At 30.9% G+C, this 19822-nt stretch overlaps 1 protein-coding gene across 1 annotated transcript in view; it reads right to left on the reverse strand.

Moving 5' to 3' along the window:
- The window catches only part of LOC124371284 (phosphoinositide 3-kinase regulatory subunit 4-like), a 60245-nt gene extending 42559 nt beyond the window's left edge, over positions 1 to 17686 (reverse strand). Inside the window, exons 1-5 of the mRNA XM_046829625.1 lie at positions 17453 to 17686; positions 10198 to 10311; positions 8261 to 8441; positions 5891 to 6040; positions 2250 to 2422 (exon numbers count right to left, since the gene is read on the reverse strand). Coding sequence (XP_046685581.1) covers positions 2250 to 2422; positions 5891 to 6040; positions 8261 to 8441; positions 10198 to 10289 — 596 coding nt within the window. The 5' untranslated portion in view covers positions 10290 to 10311; positions 17453 to 17686. The remainder of the gene's footprint in view (positions 1 to 2249; positions 2423 to 5890; positions 6041 to 8260; positions 8442 to 10197; positions 10312 to 17452) is intronic.
- Positions 17687 to 19822: the final 2136 nt, after the last annotated feature.

Here is a 19822-nt window from a genome sequence, read left to right on the forward strand (position 1 = left end):
GAGATACGGCCTGATAGCCTGGGGAGGCACGACAATCTCAAATCTCCAAAGGGTGCTGGTTCTACAAAAAAGGACAATTAGAGCTCTAAAAGGACTAGGACCACTTGACACATGCCGAACAGCCTTCAAAGAACTGAGAATTCTGACTGTAGTAGGACTCTAACATCCAAGAGACAATCCTCTATACAATCAAATCAGGGCAAGCAAGGACTGGAGACAGACACTCCTATAAAAACCAGACACAGGAGCAACTTTCTCCTAAATCAACATCATCTCAGCTTATTTGAGAGGAAACCTTCTTATCGAGGAGCAATGTTCTTCAACATTCTACCTGAATCCCTAAGAAGACTGCCAGAAAAGAACTTCAAAGCCTCCTTGAGAAACTGGCTACTGGAGCGACCAATTTACACAATCCAAGAATTTGTTTCAATGTAGAACACACAATTTTTGACAAACAAATAACTCATACACCAATTGTAACATAAACATGACTTTTGCCCTGTTCTCCAAGAATATGTGCAATAAAGAATATTCTATTCTATTCTATTCTATTCTATTCTACAGATTTGTTTAGATAATATTATATTAAATATCATTACTCCTGCCTATAATAGTCGGAGTTATTTTTGTTTATGAAGACAACTTGGTTATCGCTCTTATGTTTGGACACTAATTTTGAAATAAGTACAATCTATCTATTAAATTACAAAAGTAAATATATTTTATGTCTAAATAACTCAATAGAGCATTATTACAATAAATGTTTATTTTTATTTTTTTTTTTTAACACAAGATAGTATATCAATTCTTATTGATGGGGTTAATGATAGTTTCTTTGTGAGTTTGCTATAGTCACACAATGCGGACGTTTTTGATGATTTCAGTTGTGTTTGACTCTATTCATTGTATAGCCAACAGTTTTTTGTTATGTTATATAAAACTATTCTATTTTGTTTGTTATTGTTATTGCTACAGTTTACAAACTGCTTGCCATAAAATTTGAAAGCTATTTTGATTATCACTGTATTTTAAAATTATACAGTAACTATCTATTTTTAAAACTCTTACACATCAATCAATAAAACATCATACATTTACGTAAAAACTATTATAACAACAATAATTAATTTTAATAACTTTTAGATCGAAAATCGCAAGAATAAAAAATAAACTAAGTAGAAATGAGTTACTACTTTGCAAAAGAATGCGAGAAAGAGAACATTATCACAAAATAAAAGATGGTCACATAAAATGTGAGTTAATGAAAGAGAAAGAGGAAAAAATATGAGAACAAGAAGAAATACGAACAAAAGACATTGATGAAGGATATGAATTTCTTATTATGGTTAGGCTACAAGTATTTTTTACTAGTCTTGAACTCCAGCTTGTTGACTTACATACTAGAGTGCAGGGTATTTCTTCCTCATGTATAGATATCGGTATTAAGAACCTTGGTACAACATATTTAAACCTTTTATGAATGAAAGTTCATTATTTTTTATTTCCCATTACACTGACAGAAATAAAACCATAATTTCAGTCCTCTAACCCTCCCCCTCCTTTACTTCCCGTTTTATCAAAATTATTAGAAACCTTTTTTAAAGTTATTAACCGATGACCAATGGCAAAGACACATTTTTTCTAATATCCAAAAAATATACTTTGCAAAAACAACAACCAGTGTATCATTCTGGGAGTTTCTTATTATCAGTCAGAGGGTTTAGAAACGAATTGATTTTCTCTACATTTAAATTTGGTTTTAGAGAGGAACTCAGTAAGATTCAAGATCTTTATTGGTCTTTAAACATATCAACAGTGCAATAGACTTCGTCAAGTTACTAAAATATTCTAAACTAAAACTAAAATTAAACCATTCAGACTCAATCCAGCCTACTAGTTAATAACAACACGGTACAGAGCTGGCTTTTCAGCACTGTTTAGTGCAATAATATATATATATATATATATATATATATATATATATATATATATATATATATATATATATATATATGTGTGTGTGTGTGTGTGTGTGTGTGTGTGTGTGTGTATTATTGCACTAATATATATAATTTACTGAATAAAATAAACAAACAAAAGAAGAAAAACCTATTATTTAAAATTATTAACAATAATTAATAATGTACATTTAATACCCTTGAAATGTATCAAATGTGCAACAATTCTCATAATAAATGTATGTTTAAATATACTAGTTAAACGGTAAAGATTTATAAAATATAAACTACCTTTCTGGTGCAATGTAACACGTTCTCCGCCGAGAAGTGTCAAAAAAGTAAGAGAAATCTGCTGGATTGTCTTCTGGAAGATGAGTTGGTTTGAAAGATGCAAAATCGGATAGCAATACCCAGTGCCATGATGTAACCAATATGTTTTCTAATTTTACATCACCATGACAAATCTAAGAACAGAACACAATAATAAAAAAAATGTTAAATTTGCACACACACATGCGCGCTTGTAATAAATAATAACAAAATAGTAATATATAGATAAAATAGTAAATATATTAAAAATGGACCAGAGGGAATGATATCTTTTTCTACCTATAACAACTGTAATATCTTTCACTAACATTTTATTTAAAACATGTTATTTTTTTAATTAAAATGCATGCTATACTACTGAAGCTATAACTCATATACGTAATGGAAAAATTCAAATTTTTATTTCTAGTCAATTTTAATTAGCATTCTCCCGGGCAATCGTCACGAATCGCCATGGTGGGGAGCCTGTCGCTAACTTTTTAATTCAATGAATCCTCCTTTATTTATGTTTTGATTGGTGTACTTGCAAAACAAACAAAAAACACAAAACTTGTTAATGTGGATATTTTTTAATAAACATTGTTGATTTGATAACATGTTGGTCCAATTCTTTTTTAACTGCCTTAACATCTTGATTGTTTTATTTTTATACATAGATAGTACACAGCACTCACTAATTCCCCTTCCCCCTCCTCCGATTGCAAATGTACTGTAATAAAACCAAACATCATGTAGCAATACAATATGTGAGAGACTGCTTGTAGATTTGTCATGTTTAAGTAACTATAGTTTTAGTATAGGTCTCCATGGTCTCTCTCTCTCCCTTTCCCTCAATACGTGGATTAACAAAAATATACATCTACTATATTCTCATGATGCTCATAACTGAATGACAATTATTAAACAACGATTCTACGTAACAATCACTAATAAAATACTCCTTAACCCTTTGAATGCAAAGGGCCAATATTGGCCCAAGGATTTTTCCGATAAGAGCTGAGGGTCGACTAGATCAGCTTTTTAAATATTTATTATTATGTTACTAGATGTTGACATATAGCATTGTAATTAATCTCATTTATAATTAATAAATAAAATAAAAATAAATTATTTATCTTCATTTGATGTTTTACAGCTGGTACAAGCTATTTGCCAAGTATGAGACAATTTTTATGCGAGTGCAGATTATTTTGCACTAATATATAAGAAAAGTCATATCCTAATACAGATACTTAGTCTTTTTAGACTTATTAGGTTATACTTGTTCCTAATTACATAGGAAACAATAAAAAAAATGTGCATACAAATGTGTTGATAAAAGAATTACAAATTTCTTTATCAACACGTATACAAAATAAAATTTGTTGCATAATTTTTTAATTAAAAATTCTATCATCCAATTAAAAGTACAAGGATTGATGTCCACTTAATCACACCTGAAATCTTACAAAATGTGAGACGCAGTTTTGAATTCAGCCTTTATTTTCGTCAAGAAGTACCTGGTAGCCATTTCAAGCATATCATCTGATTGAAAATAAAGTGTGATTTTAAGATTTTTACCATTTTATTTCGTTACAAAATTATTCACAAGCAATGGGGTTTTGAAACTTTAGTCACTAAATTTGATAGAGTAACATTAGAGACCTCTAATTTTTGCCATTATTCTTCTTTTTTATAATACCTTTGAAAAAATAAGTCGCTAGGAGTTCCTATTTCAAAATTGTAGCTTAACTCTGAACTATCCCATTTTGGAGGGGTATCAACAATTTTCATACATCATAGAACTCCTCAGTTGGTTATATAAATAAGCCTAAAGTTAAATTACTTCATCTCTAATCGTAAGAAAGTTAATAAAGGGTCAAAAGACACACTATATACATACATATATATACATATGTCAAGTATTTTGGTACATTTAAAGTTATAAAAACTGGTTTAAAAAATAAAAAGAGGTGGGAGTTAATTTATATAAGATTGTTATGTGAATAAATAAATAAAGAAAAAATTCTAATACAGCCAGAATGTTCTACATTTTCTTAATTTTACAAAAAATGTATAGTTTTATGTTTTTTTTTTACAAATTAAAGACATTTGAGTATATATACTGGAAATATATCTGAAACTCATCACACCATAACATAAATTATAGCAAATAACATGTCATCACAGGCACTGCAAAGCTTGCGAACTAGTCTCATGTTACTGACGTATGAGATGAGCTCATTGGGTTCTATTGGCTCTGCATTTTGCTGCTACCTCTCAGGAATAGTTTGAACTATTTGAAACAATATTACAGCCGTTTATTCACATTACATTTACTGGTTTGTTAACAAAAGTTCCAGCTGAGTGAATTGTCTGCCGATGTAAACAAAATAGTCGAGCCACTGTGAATTGGGACCTCTGTACTTTTATTGATGTTTTCGTAGTAATACCAATTTTGTTTTAGTTTTCAATCTATTGTAAGTATGAGGGTAAAGTGCAATTAAATAATGTAATCAGTTTTAGGCCTCATTTTCATATTAAAATACATGACTTCTATTGCTCTGAATAGAGTTAATTTATTTTGTTGAATAATTTTACTTACTTTAATAACTATTTAGAATATATTAATATATGTATAAACCATACGTGATAGCAAGGAGATGTATTTTACTATTCAACAAAACTTTAAAAGCACACAAACAACTGAAAATTAAGCGAATCCCCATCAAGTGTGTTGCTATGCAATTATTTTTTGGCGAGTCAGAAAGTGTTAATATATAGGAATAAATAAAGGCATCACATTATTCAGTTGTTCATAATATTTTAACAGTATATAAATCATATGGTTGTTCCCCTATATGAGTGTTATAATAAGTGGTAATAGCAAAAAATGCAAATTGAAGAATGATCCATTGATCACCAGTTCAAATCACCATAATCAAAGGAATATCCCCAGATCGTCAATCTGAGGGTTAAACAATGCAAACACTAGATCACCACTGATTATTATAAACCAATCGCTATTACATGAATTGTTTCCGTACTCATATCTCTCTTACAATACTAAAGAGGATCAAGTAATGACACCATCAAATACAGATCAATCACCCATTTTGCAAAGTCTTGGATAAAGTAGTACTAACCCGGTTGCTACAGTAATTCAAGCAACATGGTCTTCTCACCTAGGTGTAAGATAAAATGAGGAATAACTGACTCATGCACTGATTGTACTTAAAAAAATCTAGCCTTCTCTAACTAGAATATTGCTCTGTTCTCTAACAATACATACCATAAATAACAAACAAAACAAAATAAACAAATAGCAATCAGAAAAAAATAACAAAATAAAAAGTTATCAGTATTCAGTTATCAGAAGGTTTGCTTTCAATGTAGTAATTGAATTAAGAGACACTGACTAAATAGTATGTAAAACATTAGCCTGTTACAATGATACATGCAGTAAAACTTGCAGTCATTTAACAATTTGTAACTCCAAAATTAACGTTCAAAAATCTTTTTACATTGTTTTGAATATTTTTCATAGATCAAGTTGAAAAATCCTAATTTAAAAAGGACTGAATGTCACAAAACTCAAACATTAAAATTAAAAGTGTACTAACCCCAAGGCGATGACACTGGTGTAGAGCATATAGCAGTTGGAATGCAATCCACTTTTTCTCCAAAGAAGTGAGAAATGGCCTGGTGGAGATACGATCATATAGGCTATACTTTATATATCCTCGCATCAGAAACCCCGCACGGTCAGTCAGCTATCAAGTTAAATAAATCCATTAACGTACATTTCACATTGCTAAACATTTTTATTAACAGAAAGAATCATCTAAACATAATAAAGTGAATCTAAAAATAAAACTCATAAATCTGAATAATGTAAGAAAAATTAAATTGATTTGTGGAGAGCCAAAAATGTCATTACTAGCAAAATTAAACTTATGTAATGTCCAAAAAATATGAATGTCTGTAATCTTGTACTTTTAAGACTATTGCAGTCTAAATTTGGTTGATTATTACATAAATCTAATACTACTACTATTACTAGTCAAGGTTAGGCCTATGGCTAATTTTCCTCCACTCAGGAGACTGTTATGACAGTCTACAATTACTGGATATGGAAGTGAAAGTTATAATACTAGTGACTATTGTTTATTGTCACATTGTTTTTCTTTTCACAAGGCATTTTGACATGACTGACTGTATTCATCAGAAAATATTAATAAAAAAAGGCCTCCCAAAGTATAATAGTAATAAGTAAGGATGGTTCGATTGTGATATTCAATTCCTCATTCATTACTTTAATTCTTACCAGGATCAGGGTAACAACAACATCATAGCACTTTTCACTTGATTTCAGTACTAATATTTTCAAAGTGTTTTATTAGAGAATAATGAATAAAATCAACAAAATTGCTAAGATAGAATAAAAAGTATGTTTGTCGAAAAGGCCTACTTACAAGATTTCCGAATTTCTAAATGACAAAAACATAATAATCTAGTTATGAAGATTAAGTGTTTTCTCCTAAGGAACTTAATTTATTATGATAAGAAACTCAATACTTAATCTCCATTTTGTTATTTAAATATATTATATTGTTACCAATTTCATTATTTGTTTTGTTAATGGTTTTATTAATTTTATTGTTTTATTTGTTAATTGTTTTACTAATTTTATTGTTTTATTTGTTGTTTTACTAATTTTATTGTTTTATTTATTAATTGGTTTAATGAATGATTGTTATTACATTATGGTGTACTACAAAATTTTAATGTTATATGACTCAGGAATCTTTTACAAAATGAATGTTTGACAGAAGTTCATTCTCAGGCCCGGATGAAGGCTTCACCTTCTCTCATGTTCACAGACCCAAAGTATTCACACCTAGAATATCCAAATGAGTCTATTCGCACACATAAGTTGATTCGTATATAAAAAGGGTAAATAGATAACCAAATCAACAAATTATAATACTTTTTAAAAGATAAAATTATTATATATATGTATATATCTTATATATATAAAAATCTTGAGTCACGATGTATGTTGCCAATAAACTCCAAAACGACTGAACCAATTTCAATCAAATTTCACATGTATCCGTAATTTAGTCTAACTTAGAAGATAGGATAGTTATTATCTGAATTATTCGCTTATGTCGTGAATATAAACGAATAAAATGAAGAAAAGTTTTCAAAGCGCCTGCACATTATAACCTGCAATTACGAGATAGATACGTATATTAAACAGTGAAACACTATTTGAAGGCGCTAAGTTATGATGTATAATTGTCTAAACTAAATTTTTGGTTGAACTTAAAGGTTGAGTGGTAGACCACTTTGTAATAAAATACATTATGCATGTACAATACATTTTTGACATATTTTCTTGATCGTGACATCAAGGTAAAATCTACATCGGGGTTGGAAATATAATTTACTTCAACCAGAAATGCTCATACGCGGGCAAAACTTACGAAAAGCGTGCGAAGCCGCGGGAAACAGCTAGTATATATATATAAAGGCTAAAAAACTATTGTAGTAAAATACCAAATAGTATATGCATTTTTTAGTTGTGATTTAAAAGAAACTTTTAATAAAAACAAAAATAAACTAAAACATTGAATATGTAGTACAAAGACTAGGTTTTAATTAATTTTTTTTTTTTTTTTTTATAAATAAGGACTACTATGAAGAGTTGTTCTTCAGATTATTTCAATATCAGAAAATTGTTTAAGATGTCATTGAATTGCATTCTCAATTATTCATTTTAACAAGTCTATCTGTAAGCGATCTGACACATTACTCTGGAACCATTTCATTATTTTGACTTTACAACTAAATAAATATTTATTAGGATATAACCAATATAATTTGCTAGGATTAAGTGGTTCTTGTGATGTACTCAGGGTCCATAACAAATCATCTGCCAGAAGGGCTTATTCAATTTGTAAGTGAACCACAGACTTCTGACTCACAATGACTCGCTGACTAGGCAGACAATTGTTGGCTGATGCCAGCCTGTTACGAATCTCTTCAATGCGGTCTCGATACATGGACAGGGGCAGAGTTGGATCATGAATTGCAAAGACTTTTACCACGATCAGCCCCTCTTGTGACCGTGCTCTTGCCACTTTGAAGAATCGTGTACTGCCCAAGCTGAAATAGTACCAAATTGAATTATATTTGAAATTTTTGAAAATTTAATTGTATTTTTATTATAACTTATCTTATTACATTCTCATATTTATTACTATATTGTTGATTTTAATATAAAGTTAGATAGTTGTCATCACTATTATAATATTATATTGTATTAGTTATTAACATACCAAAAATAAGAGATTTTAATTAAGAAAATATAAAAATCGATTCAAAGACCAAATATTTTAAAACTTAAATCTTCTATTCATTTTTGTTGTACTAAAAAGTGCAAAATCAAGGGAGGAGAAATTTAAGCCTAGAACTAAATGCAGCATTAAGTATGATATGAATCAGTTAATGACAAAAAATATTATAATCATACGAGGTGTGATCAAAAAGTTCCAGGACTGAATTTTTATACATTTATTCATACAAAATACAGGTTATTCGAATTTGTCTCCTTCAAAGTACTCCCCTTGGGAAGCTACACACTTTTCCCACCTACACACTTTTCCCACCGGTGTTTCCACTGATCAAAGGCCCCAGAAAACTCTTCTTTTGTAAAGGTGTTTAGCAGCTCCATCGTTTTTCTTTAATTTCTTTAACTGTTTGAAATCTTCATCCTTTCAGGGGTCTCTTGAGCTTCGGGAAGAGAAAAAAGTCTGCTGGAGCCAGGTCAGATGAGTAGGGGGGCTAAGGAATGACAGTCATTGCGTTTTTTACACAAAAGTCACGGATAACTTATGCAGAGTGAACAGGAGCATTGTCATGGTGAAGGACCCAATCACCACAGCTTTGCCACAGCTCAGGTCTCTTTCTTCTCACAGCATTAAGCAATTTTATGAGGGTTTCAAGATAAACAAAACGATTAATTGTTTGACCTTGTGGAAGGAATTCATAGTAAACGACACCTTTACAGTCAAAGAAAACCATAAGTATGACCTTCACATTTGATTTGACAACATGCTTTCTTGGGTCTTGGAGAGCCTTTTGATGTCCATTATGATGATTGGGCATTTGTTTCCACATCGTAACCAAAAACCCATGTCTCGTCTCCCATAATGACATGATCCAAGAAGTTTTCGTCGTCATTTGCCTTTTGAAGAAGTTCCTCAGAAACATGAATTCGGTATTGTTTTTGGTCTTCAGTCAACAGTTTTGGCACAAACTTTGCTGCAACACGACGCATTGGAGTTTTTTAATTAAAATTTCCTGACATGACCCAAATGAAATGTTACACTCTTCTGCCATTTCACGGATTGTTAGTCGACGGTCTGATCATACGAGAGCTTTCACTTTAACAACATTGCCATCATTGATTGACGTTGAAGGGCGTCCGGAACGAGCATCGTCGTCTGTGGATGTTCGGCCATCTTTAAACCTCTTGAACCACTGATGGCAACATGATCGGTTTAGACATTCTTCACCAAAAGCCTCTTGTAACATCAAAAAGGTTTCAGAAAACGTTTTGTTCAGTTTCACACAAAACTTCACACAAACATGTTGCTATTCTTTCACCTTCATTTTCATTAAACAAAAAAATAGCCAAACTCTATAAAACTAATCTCAAACAAACTGTGCTAATGTTACTTTCAGTGATGTTATGATTCTGCAAACACAGCTGTGTTACTATTGAGTCAGGGAATACAATGCTGCCAACCGTATCGCTGTGAGACATTGCATTCCCACAGTATATAAAAAGTCCTGGAACTTTTTGATCACATCTCGTACATAAAAAGGAAACCATCAAATATTTAGACACTAAACTCACTTCATATCATATTGAAGATCTGTATGATCAGTTAGGTAATGCTCAACTGGAAAAATCTGAGATGGAGCAATCCCAACTAGTTGATTGCCCATGTTGAATATTGTTATTCTTCACCTGTAAAACGGTATTGATTATAGATTATCCACATACATAAAATATTATAGCTGAAACCAAAAATAAGAAGAATAAATAGACTTTTTTTCTCAATCAAAAGAAGTAAGTAGGTTTTGTGACAACTGAAATAGTAAGAATTTATGTCTTATAGAATTTACATGTAATATATATCTCAAAAACCGTTAAAGATAAACAAAAATTGTTTACTAAAATAGGTTTAGGACATGTTTTCCTAATACCAGGAGCATTCCAGGATACTTTTTACGTTTTCTCTAGGTTTCAAGGAATTTTTTTAAAGTTTTAAAAACCGCCATATTGACATGAAATGGTGTAGAGAGCTGTCTGATGAACTTAACTGAGACATATATAAAATCAATTTTTGTACTAGTTTAGGCCTTTTGGAACAGTTGTTACAAGAAAAAAAATCAACACGCTATGTTACAGTATATAGTATAGATATACCAGGTGGCGCATACGTCAGTTTCCCCATAAATGGGGATATTTTGTTTCGATAGGTTGGTAACAATTTTAAGTTGACAGCAACACAGAGTAAGTTCAAAATGTTGTCTGTTCCAGTGGCTAGTGTTAAGTGACGCTCTTTGCATCTGTTATTTTTTTTTGTGTGTTTTTAAAATGTTTACAACCGAAACAACGAGTTTACATCCTTCAGTTGTGGAGGAAGCATAATAACAATACTGCTATAATAATTGAAGAATTTAGTGGTAAATATTCAGGTGTCGCGATACCCACTCAACAGTATATGCAAAAGTTAAATAAGAAATTTGAAAACACAGGAAGCGTTTTATATGCCACGAAGTGTGGTCGTCCACGATCAATTTGCAATGAAGAAAACCTCAAGACAGTTGCTCAAGCTTTCGTAGCCAGTCCCAGTAAATCAACTCGTAAGGCATCTGCTGAACTAGAAATATCAAGAAGCGTGGAAAGAATTTTAAAGCAATTAAAAAGTAAGTCATACCATCCATCTTTACTCCAAGCGCTTCACGAGGATGATTCCGATAGGCGACTGGAATTCTGTGAGACAATAATTATCCGCTCAGAGGCTGATCCAAATTTCTTGTGATCAATTTTGTGGTGTGATGAGGCAAGTTTCAAACTAAATGGACACGTTAATCGGCATAACTGCGTGTACAGGTCAGATGTAAATCCTCATAATATAATCCAAACAGAACTCAATGTGCCTGATGTTATGGTATGGGGAGGTATTTCGAGTACTGCACTGATTGGTCCTTATTTTTTTCAAGGAAATGTTAACTCAGAAAGTTACGTACAATTGCTGCAAGAAGTAGTAGTTCCCAAGTTTAGAAACAATCCTGTTTTCAATATTCATTTGCTCATCTGGCAACAAGATGGTGCTCCAGCATATTTCGGTATCCAAGTTCGAGATTTTTTGAAATAACACATTTAATGAATGGATTGGTCGCCGTGATACAATTGATTGACCTGATCCCATGTGATTTTTCACTGTGGGGTTTTATAAAGAAGACTGTGAATGCTTCAAAACCGCAAAATCTTAATGAACTCAGAAACCTAATTAGAATGCATTTGAACTTGTTAATAATGACAAATCTTTATTGCTAAAAATTTATGATTCGGTTCTTAGTCGTTGTATGAAGTGTACACAAAATCAAGGTGGACATTTCGAATAACTGCAATAACATTGTATGGTAATATGTAAGTAATTTCATATAATGAATTTGTTTTCTTGCCTAAAAGTGTATTATTCAATTAGCCTATAACGCCTTTAAATTTCTTTTCTGAGGAAACTGACATATGTGCCAACCTGTATAGACAAATTTTTAAACGGGGAGTAGTGCTGAGCTCTGGTGGTCATGTTGGGTGAAGTTATATGGAAATGTTCTGTAAATGCTAACATAAAGACAATAACCTGATTTGATATACAAAATTAACCTAAAAGGTTTAACTGCCTATATAAGCAATCCATTATAATGCTATTGTTTAAAATCTTTACAATTTGGAATTGTTTCTAAACCAGATGGCAAATGAGATCTGGTGATTAAAGAGAGTGGGGGTTTATAAACTTTAACATATATATATATACTTTTATAATATATACTCTTAAAGCAGTTTTAAGAGAAAACTACAATTATTTTCTGTACAATATTTCTTTGTGATTACAACTTTATCAAGTAGACTGTATAAACATACACTGAATAAAATCAAATAAACAAACAAAAGAAGAAACACCTGATAATAAACTTTCTAAAAAAATAATAGCACAATATAATACATTATGTTATTATTTTCTATATATACATATATACATTACACACACACACACACACATATATATATATATATATATATATATATATATATATATATATATATATATATATATATATATATACAGGGTGTACATAAAGTCCTGCACGGGTATAATATTTTCTGAACGATAACAGATAAATAAACAAGATTTGGTACATCAATACTACACCTAAAAATCTACTTTTTTAAGGAACTATCAGTTTTCTGTAATATCATGGGGACGTCCCGCAAGGAGTCAGAAGGAAATCTTAAATAGGAGCATAGGTCAATATTGTTACTGTTATCAGGTTTTCCCCGTTATCAATATATTAGGACCAAATTTGTAACCCTTGAGGATAACTAATGTCATAATTCACTTCTGTACAACTGACAAGCATAATGTAGTAGTTAGCTGCAGTATTCGTTTGGTTGCAGTTTTGCTTTACTGGGGTTATGGCTACTAATAAAATGTAACCAAGTAAAATCTTTGAACAGCCGCCATTTTGTACTGGATCAATCTTTTTGAGTGCGGTTTGCGGCATTAAACTCTGCTAGATAAGCCCTTTAAAATGATGTCCATATTGACCTATGCTCCTATTTAAGATTTCCTTCTGACTCCTTGCGGGACGTCCCCATGATATTACAGAAAACTGATAGTTCCTTCAAAAAGTAGATTTTTAGGTGTAGTATTGATGTACCAAATCTTGTTTATTTATCTGTTATCGTTCAGAAAATATTATACCCGTGCAGGACTTTATGTACACCCTGTATATATATGTGTGTGTATATATATATATATATAGTATATATAGTACTTCTCTATATATATAAAATATTAGAGAATTAACAAAAGAAGTTTTACATTTAATTACAAATTTTGTGAATATAAACTAAAAAATCATATCAATCAATTAAAAGATAAAATAAAGCATTTTTAAACTAAAGATAAATTAAAATATCTACAAATACAAAACCAAAATTTAAAAATTGACTTAATGGGAAAGAGTGTTGTTTGTAAGGATTTAAATAAAAATAAATGATTTTGTGTTAATTAAGAAAAATTAAAATCTATTATTTAATATGATTATAATGTGCTAAGAACACACAAAAATCAAACGAAAAAGCGTTTAAGAGAATTAGAAAAACAACATCAAAATTTAGAAGTTATTGGTAACCATTTAAAAACTGATTTATAAGATGATCAGCTCAAAAAGTTACAAAGGGAATCAACAAAGAAAAAAGCCTTAAATTATAATTAGATTTTAGAACAAACTATTTTATTTTAAAATTAATGGTATGATGGTTTCGTCATGTTATTTGGCCTCAGGCCAATTAAAACATTTTATTATCAATATTACTTATACATTAAGTCTGTTTATTGTTTAAAAACTAGTTTTGTCAAAAGATAATCAATATTTAAGATATAGATAACCCTAAAGTGTGTCCGATTGAGTTTCATGATGACATAAAAATTGTTTCCCATTATTCAGATGTAATGAAAATGTTTAAATTTAGTGTCGGTGGGAATCAAACCAACCCTTTAAACCTAAATGTTTGGCCCCCTTTAAATCAAAAATGAGGAGTAGCGATAGTAATAAAATTATTTTAAATAGTATTACAGAGTTGAAGTTGGTTTTAGACAAAATGTACAAGTGTAGATGATTATGAGAATTATATTGAAAACTTAGACATATTAGAAAATACTTTTGTTAATAGAAATAACTGGTTACTTCATTACAATGTTCAAGGTCTTCTGTCCTTTACAAAGTTAACAGAATTACAAATGTTTGTAAATAAATTTCCCATTAAAGTCATTAGTCTCAATGAGCACTGGTTGAACAGCTCTCAGCTATCAAATTTGAATACTTTTGAATGTTTTGTATTGGCTTCTCACTATATTAGGGTAAGTAGTACTAGAGGAGGTTCCTGTATTTTAGTTAAAAAAGGTACACAGTTTATTGAAAGAAATGATTTGATTGTTTCTCTCAAAGAAGATTTCGTTTTTGAGAGTTGTTGTATAGCAATCCCTAATGAGAGCCAACTTGTTATTTCAATTTATCATAACACAAATAAGTCCAATGTAGATGGCTTTTTGATTAAACTTGAAAAACTATTTAAGGCACTAAAAAGAGAATCTAAAAGAAACCAGGTTTATATAACATCAGACTTTAATATTGATATTTTGGAGTCATGCAGAGATTACAATTTACGAAATAGGTTTTTAAATTTACTGATTTCATATGGGTATACTTACAATTTTAAAATGCCAACTAGAGTAACTAAAGAAACTATGTCATGTATAGACAACATTATTACCAATAATAGAGTTAAGCAAAGTAAACTATTAAATATTGAGCTAGGTTTATCTGACCATAGAGCCTTATTAATATCAGTTGATTGTAAGAATGATTTTACAGCACAAAAAGGTTCCACTAGAAAAAGGATATTTACAGCTCAGAATATTGCTGGTATGGTTGACTGTATTAGTAATACATCATGGAATGTTTGTCAATTAAGCACTGTGCAGGAGAATTTCAATAGTTTTCTTAGCAGTTTTAAGACATGTTTTAAATCTTCTTTCCCTTATAAATCTGTCAAAGCTAAATGTGGATCTAAAAATATTTTAAAAAACAAGAGATGGATTACAAATGGTATAATCGAGTCAAGTAAGAAAAAAAGGGAACTACATAAAATAGCAAAATCTAGCAATGATGTAAATTTTATTCAGTATGTAAAAGATTACAAACACATTTTTTTAAAAGTTTGTACTGCTGCTAAAAGAATGTATAACTGTAAATATATCAGTGATTCCAAAAACAAAAGTAAAGCTGTGTGGCATGTAGTGAAGTCAGAGTTAGGTATTAGTACGACTAAAAAACAAGACTGTACAAGACTCAAAATAAAAGATGAAATTTGTGTAGACACTAAGCACATTGCTCATCACCTCAATATTATGTTTGTAAATACTACTTATAAAATTAGTGCAAACCCACAGATCAACTCTGCGATTCAACTTTTAAGTAACTTTAATTGTAATAAGCAAGCCTCATTTGTCTTTAAAAATGTTAGTGCACAAGAAGTCCATAGAGTAATAATGAGTCTGAGGAACACAAAATCCGTTGCGTGGGATGAGATCCCAGTGCAAGTGCTGAAGGCTTCTGCGTTTTACATCTCACAACCTCTGGCTTTAATTATTAACCACTCTTTCATGTGCGGTCAATTTCCCTCGCAACTTAAATATGCAGATGTAATACCAGTTTTTAAAAAAGGGGAAAGGCAAGACCCTAACAACTACAGGCCAGTGTCAATATTACCTAGCATATCGAAGGTCTTTGAAAAGATAGCCCACAAGCAATTATGTACATATTTAGAAAACAATGGTTTCCTCTGTAAAAATCAGTATGGCTTTCGCTCTGGCCACAGCACTATTGAGGCAGCATCTGAAATGATTGAGCAAATTCTAGAGGCCTTGGATGGGTCGCAGGATACTGCTGGTATTTTCTGTGACCTATCCAAGGCCTTTGACTGTGTAAATCACTCATTACTTGTAAGTAAACTTAAATTTTATGGAATCTTAGGTAAGCCTTTGGAATGGTTCCAATCATTCCTTACTGATAGGAAGCAAAGAATATTACTCAACAATAATGGCATAAAACATACATCATCATGGGCAAACATATGTAGTGGTGTACCACAAGGATCTATTTTGGGTCCTTTATTGTTTATTGTTTTTATAAATGATCTGCCTTATAATGTTAAAAATAATTTGATATTGTATGCAGATGATACTACATCCCTAGTAAAATGTAACCGAGGACAACATATTAAATCAGAAATTGTTAATTCGCTCATAGATTTAGAAAAATGGTTTACATATAATGGGCTTGTACTAAATAGTGATAAAACTCAAATTGTAAAATTCCAAACATTGCAAAGCAAGACCCTGTCAAATTTTCAGATAAATTTCAAGAATACAACTCTGACTGCTGTAGATTTTAGTAAATTTTTGGGGCTCCTTATTGATAAAAATTTGTCCTGGAGACCATACATAGATGTCTTAAACAAAAAACTGAGTTCAGCTTGCTACCAAATGTTTACATTAAGGGAGTTGGTAGACATTAAGACTAGGCTTATATTTTATTATTCTTGCTTTTATTCACTAGCACAGTATGGAATACAAATATGGGGCAGCTGCTCTGGCATTATCTCTGTCCTCAAAATTCAAAAGAGATACATAAGAACCATGCTATTTTTGAATATAAGAACCTCATGTAAAAAAATATTTACAGATTTAGAAATATTGACAATTCCATCATTGTATATTTATAGTTGTTTAATTTGTATTCATAATCGTCTAAATTCAGGAAATATAAAGCAACATGAGCACCAGTATAACACCCGTTTTAAAGATAGACTGCAATTTCCTGTACACAAATTAACATTATTTGAAAGTTCACCAAGTTATATGGGAACTAAATTTTATAATAAGCTTCCTCCTCATTTAAAACTGCTTAAAATGTCTTGTTTTAAGAACTCAGTTAAAAGTCTACTAATTAGTAAAGCTTACTATAGCATAACTGAGTTTTTACATGACAGTCTTTACGATCACATGTTTTAATGTTTGTAATATTTTAATGTAATGTAAGTTTTATTCTGATGTAATTGTATTACAGATTTAGTATTTATTATTGACAAGCAACCTGTTCACACAACATCTGAAGTTGTAAAATCTGTGAATGTTTTGTTGCAATAAACTTCTTGATTCTTGATTAGACAAGTGGTCATTTAATGTATACCAATTTTTTATCCTTATATGAATATTACTACCTGAATATAAAGGAAAAAGTTTACTTACTTCTCTGGACACAGTTATTTATTAAAGAACAAGTGGTGAAAGAGTATTATTTCACAAATGGTTGATTAGACAACAACTTTCTAAGAGTTCTTAACTAACAACATAACTAACAAATCATAAAAGAGTAAAATTTACAATTGACTGTTAAATTAATATCCATTTGTTTTTCAGTAATTTTAATACAAAATGCATACAATCTGGCTGACCACTGTGTTGGTTTGATCCTGTTGCAGATTGTCTGTCTTTGCCCCACCAGCTATAATATATGCTGTAATCAGTCGATCTTGAACCTGTGATAGACAGGCTTTACTTGCCACCTGCCCCTGTCAATTACTGATACTGGTCAAATTCTAGCTGATAACACTCATTATTATCTTCCAGTTATCAACAATCAAGTAGTTTTTACAGTCTGTTTTTATTTAATAGATTAGCCAACTTTAAGTTCTATCCATAGCATGTATATAACAACTAGAGTAATAACAGTTTTTATTCCAATATACAGAGTACAGAGTTTTTACTACAGAACCCTCTATCAATACTTTCAGGTATTATTCCAGAACTAATGATAAATCAAAATATTATATTCAAACTTTCAAAAACTTAATAATTACCCAAGCAGATACCATTTTGTATTTTTCACTTATCTTTTTCAATTTGTTACAATATATTAAAATTTGGCATATAGCTTTATAAAGTAAGGACCTAAGTACAGAAAACAATAAAAAATTTCATAAAGCTTAATTTAAAAAATTGTTGTTTTTTTTTTAACTTAAAGCGTAAATATTTTAAAACAATGCATGATAAAAAGTTACAGTTATTACATTTTAGTTACACATTTAAATTACAAATCAAGTTAACAATAATACAAAGTTCAAGAAAATTAGTTGATAAATAGACCACACAGTATGAGTTAAAAGTATTGAAACACTCTCTTTAGTTTCTAATGGATAAAGATGGAGGGATGGAACTCGGGACACCTTTCTGGGAAATAGAAGTGAACCATTTAGTCACTTTTACAACTTTGCCCATTTTCCCAACATGGAACTTTGTGGGGGCGGCTCAAAATTTTAAAATATAAAGATCCATTAAAAACAAACTTTCCTTACTAACTCAAACCTGTTTTACAGTATTACTTCCTACAGGGCTGGCTCCCCTTATTTTATCAGTTTTGAGGAAGTCTGGTATCATGTTCAGTTTCTAGTTGATTAACAAAGTTAAGTGACTGTTAAGTGAACAAGAGCGTATTATGATCCTGATGATGGTAGGCTACAGAGACTGGGTGAGATCTTATGATGAAGTAAGGAATATAGTTAATTACACTTATCCCAATCAAAACCCTGTATCTGAATCAGGAGTTCAAAAAACAATCCACCGTTTCCCAGGAAACAGGCAGCGTTAAAGACTGCCCCAAACCTAGACAACCAAAATCAGCTGTAACCGAAGCATTATTACTTGACATTTTACAGTCTGATGTAGAAGATCCTCAAGCCTCAACAAGAAGCATTTCTCAAATATTAGGTATATCACAAACATCAGTTTGTAAAGTTTTACATAACAGTGGTTATAAAGCGTACAAAATTTGTTTAGTTTATGAGTTAAGTGAGGACGATTTAAAAAGTCGAGTAGAATTTTGTGAAATAATGAAGTGTAACATTGATAATAATACAATTAGATTAAAGAACAATGCTTTCTCAGATGAAGTAACTTTCATGTTAAACGGTACATTTAACAGACACAATGCTCGTTATTGGGCTGATGTTAACTCTCATCTGATGAGAAGCAACATACCCAGCACCCTGAAAAATTAAACGTTTGGCTTGGCATTGTGAGGGATCAGTTTGTTGGCCCTTTTTAATTGATGGAAACCTTAATGCCGAGGTATATCAGAAAATTTTACAAAATCAGGTTTATCCAGCTATCCAAGTAGCAACCAACAACTGTAATGAAATTTTATTTGGTTCCAGCAGGATGGAGCGCCTTGCACACTATGAATGGCCTTCATATCCGTAAGTATTTAAACAATACTTTTCCAATTCACTGGATAGGCAGAAAAGGAAGTATCGAGTAGCCACCAAGATCGCCAGATCTATCTCCACTTTATGTGGGGTCACATTAAAAACAACATCATCTATAAAACGAAACTCCAGTGCATTAATGACGTTGTGGACAGAATAGTAGCAGAAATTCAAAAAATCCTGTGTGAATCAATACAGCGTGCCGTTTCAAGTTTCTACAACAATCTTGGACATTGTCAAACTCAGTTTGAACATCTGATATAAAAAAACACAGGTTAGTAAGTTTTAGTCGTTTTATTGTTTAACGTAATTGTAATTACTAATGCTACTGTAACTTTACATTAAAAAACTTTAA

Source organism: Homalodisca vitripennis, unplaced genomic scaffold (assembly GCF_021130785.1).
Source record: "Homalodisca vitripennis isolate AUS2020 unplaced genomic scaffold, UT_GWSS_2.1 ScUCBcl_1206;HRSCAF=4532, whole genome shotgun sequence".
NCBI classification, from domain to species: Eukaryota; Metazoa; Arthropoda; class Insecta; order Hemiptera; family Cicadellidae; genus Homalodisca; species Homalodisca vitripennis.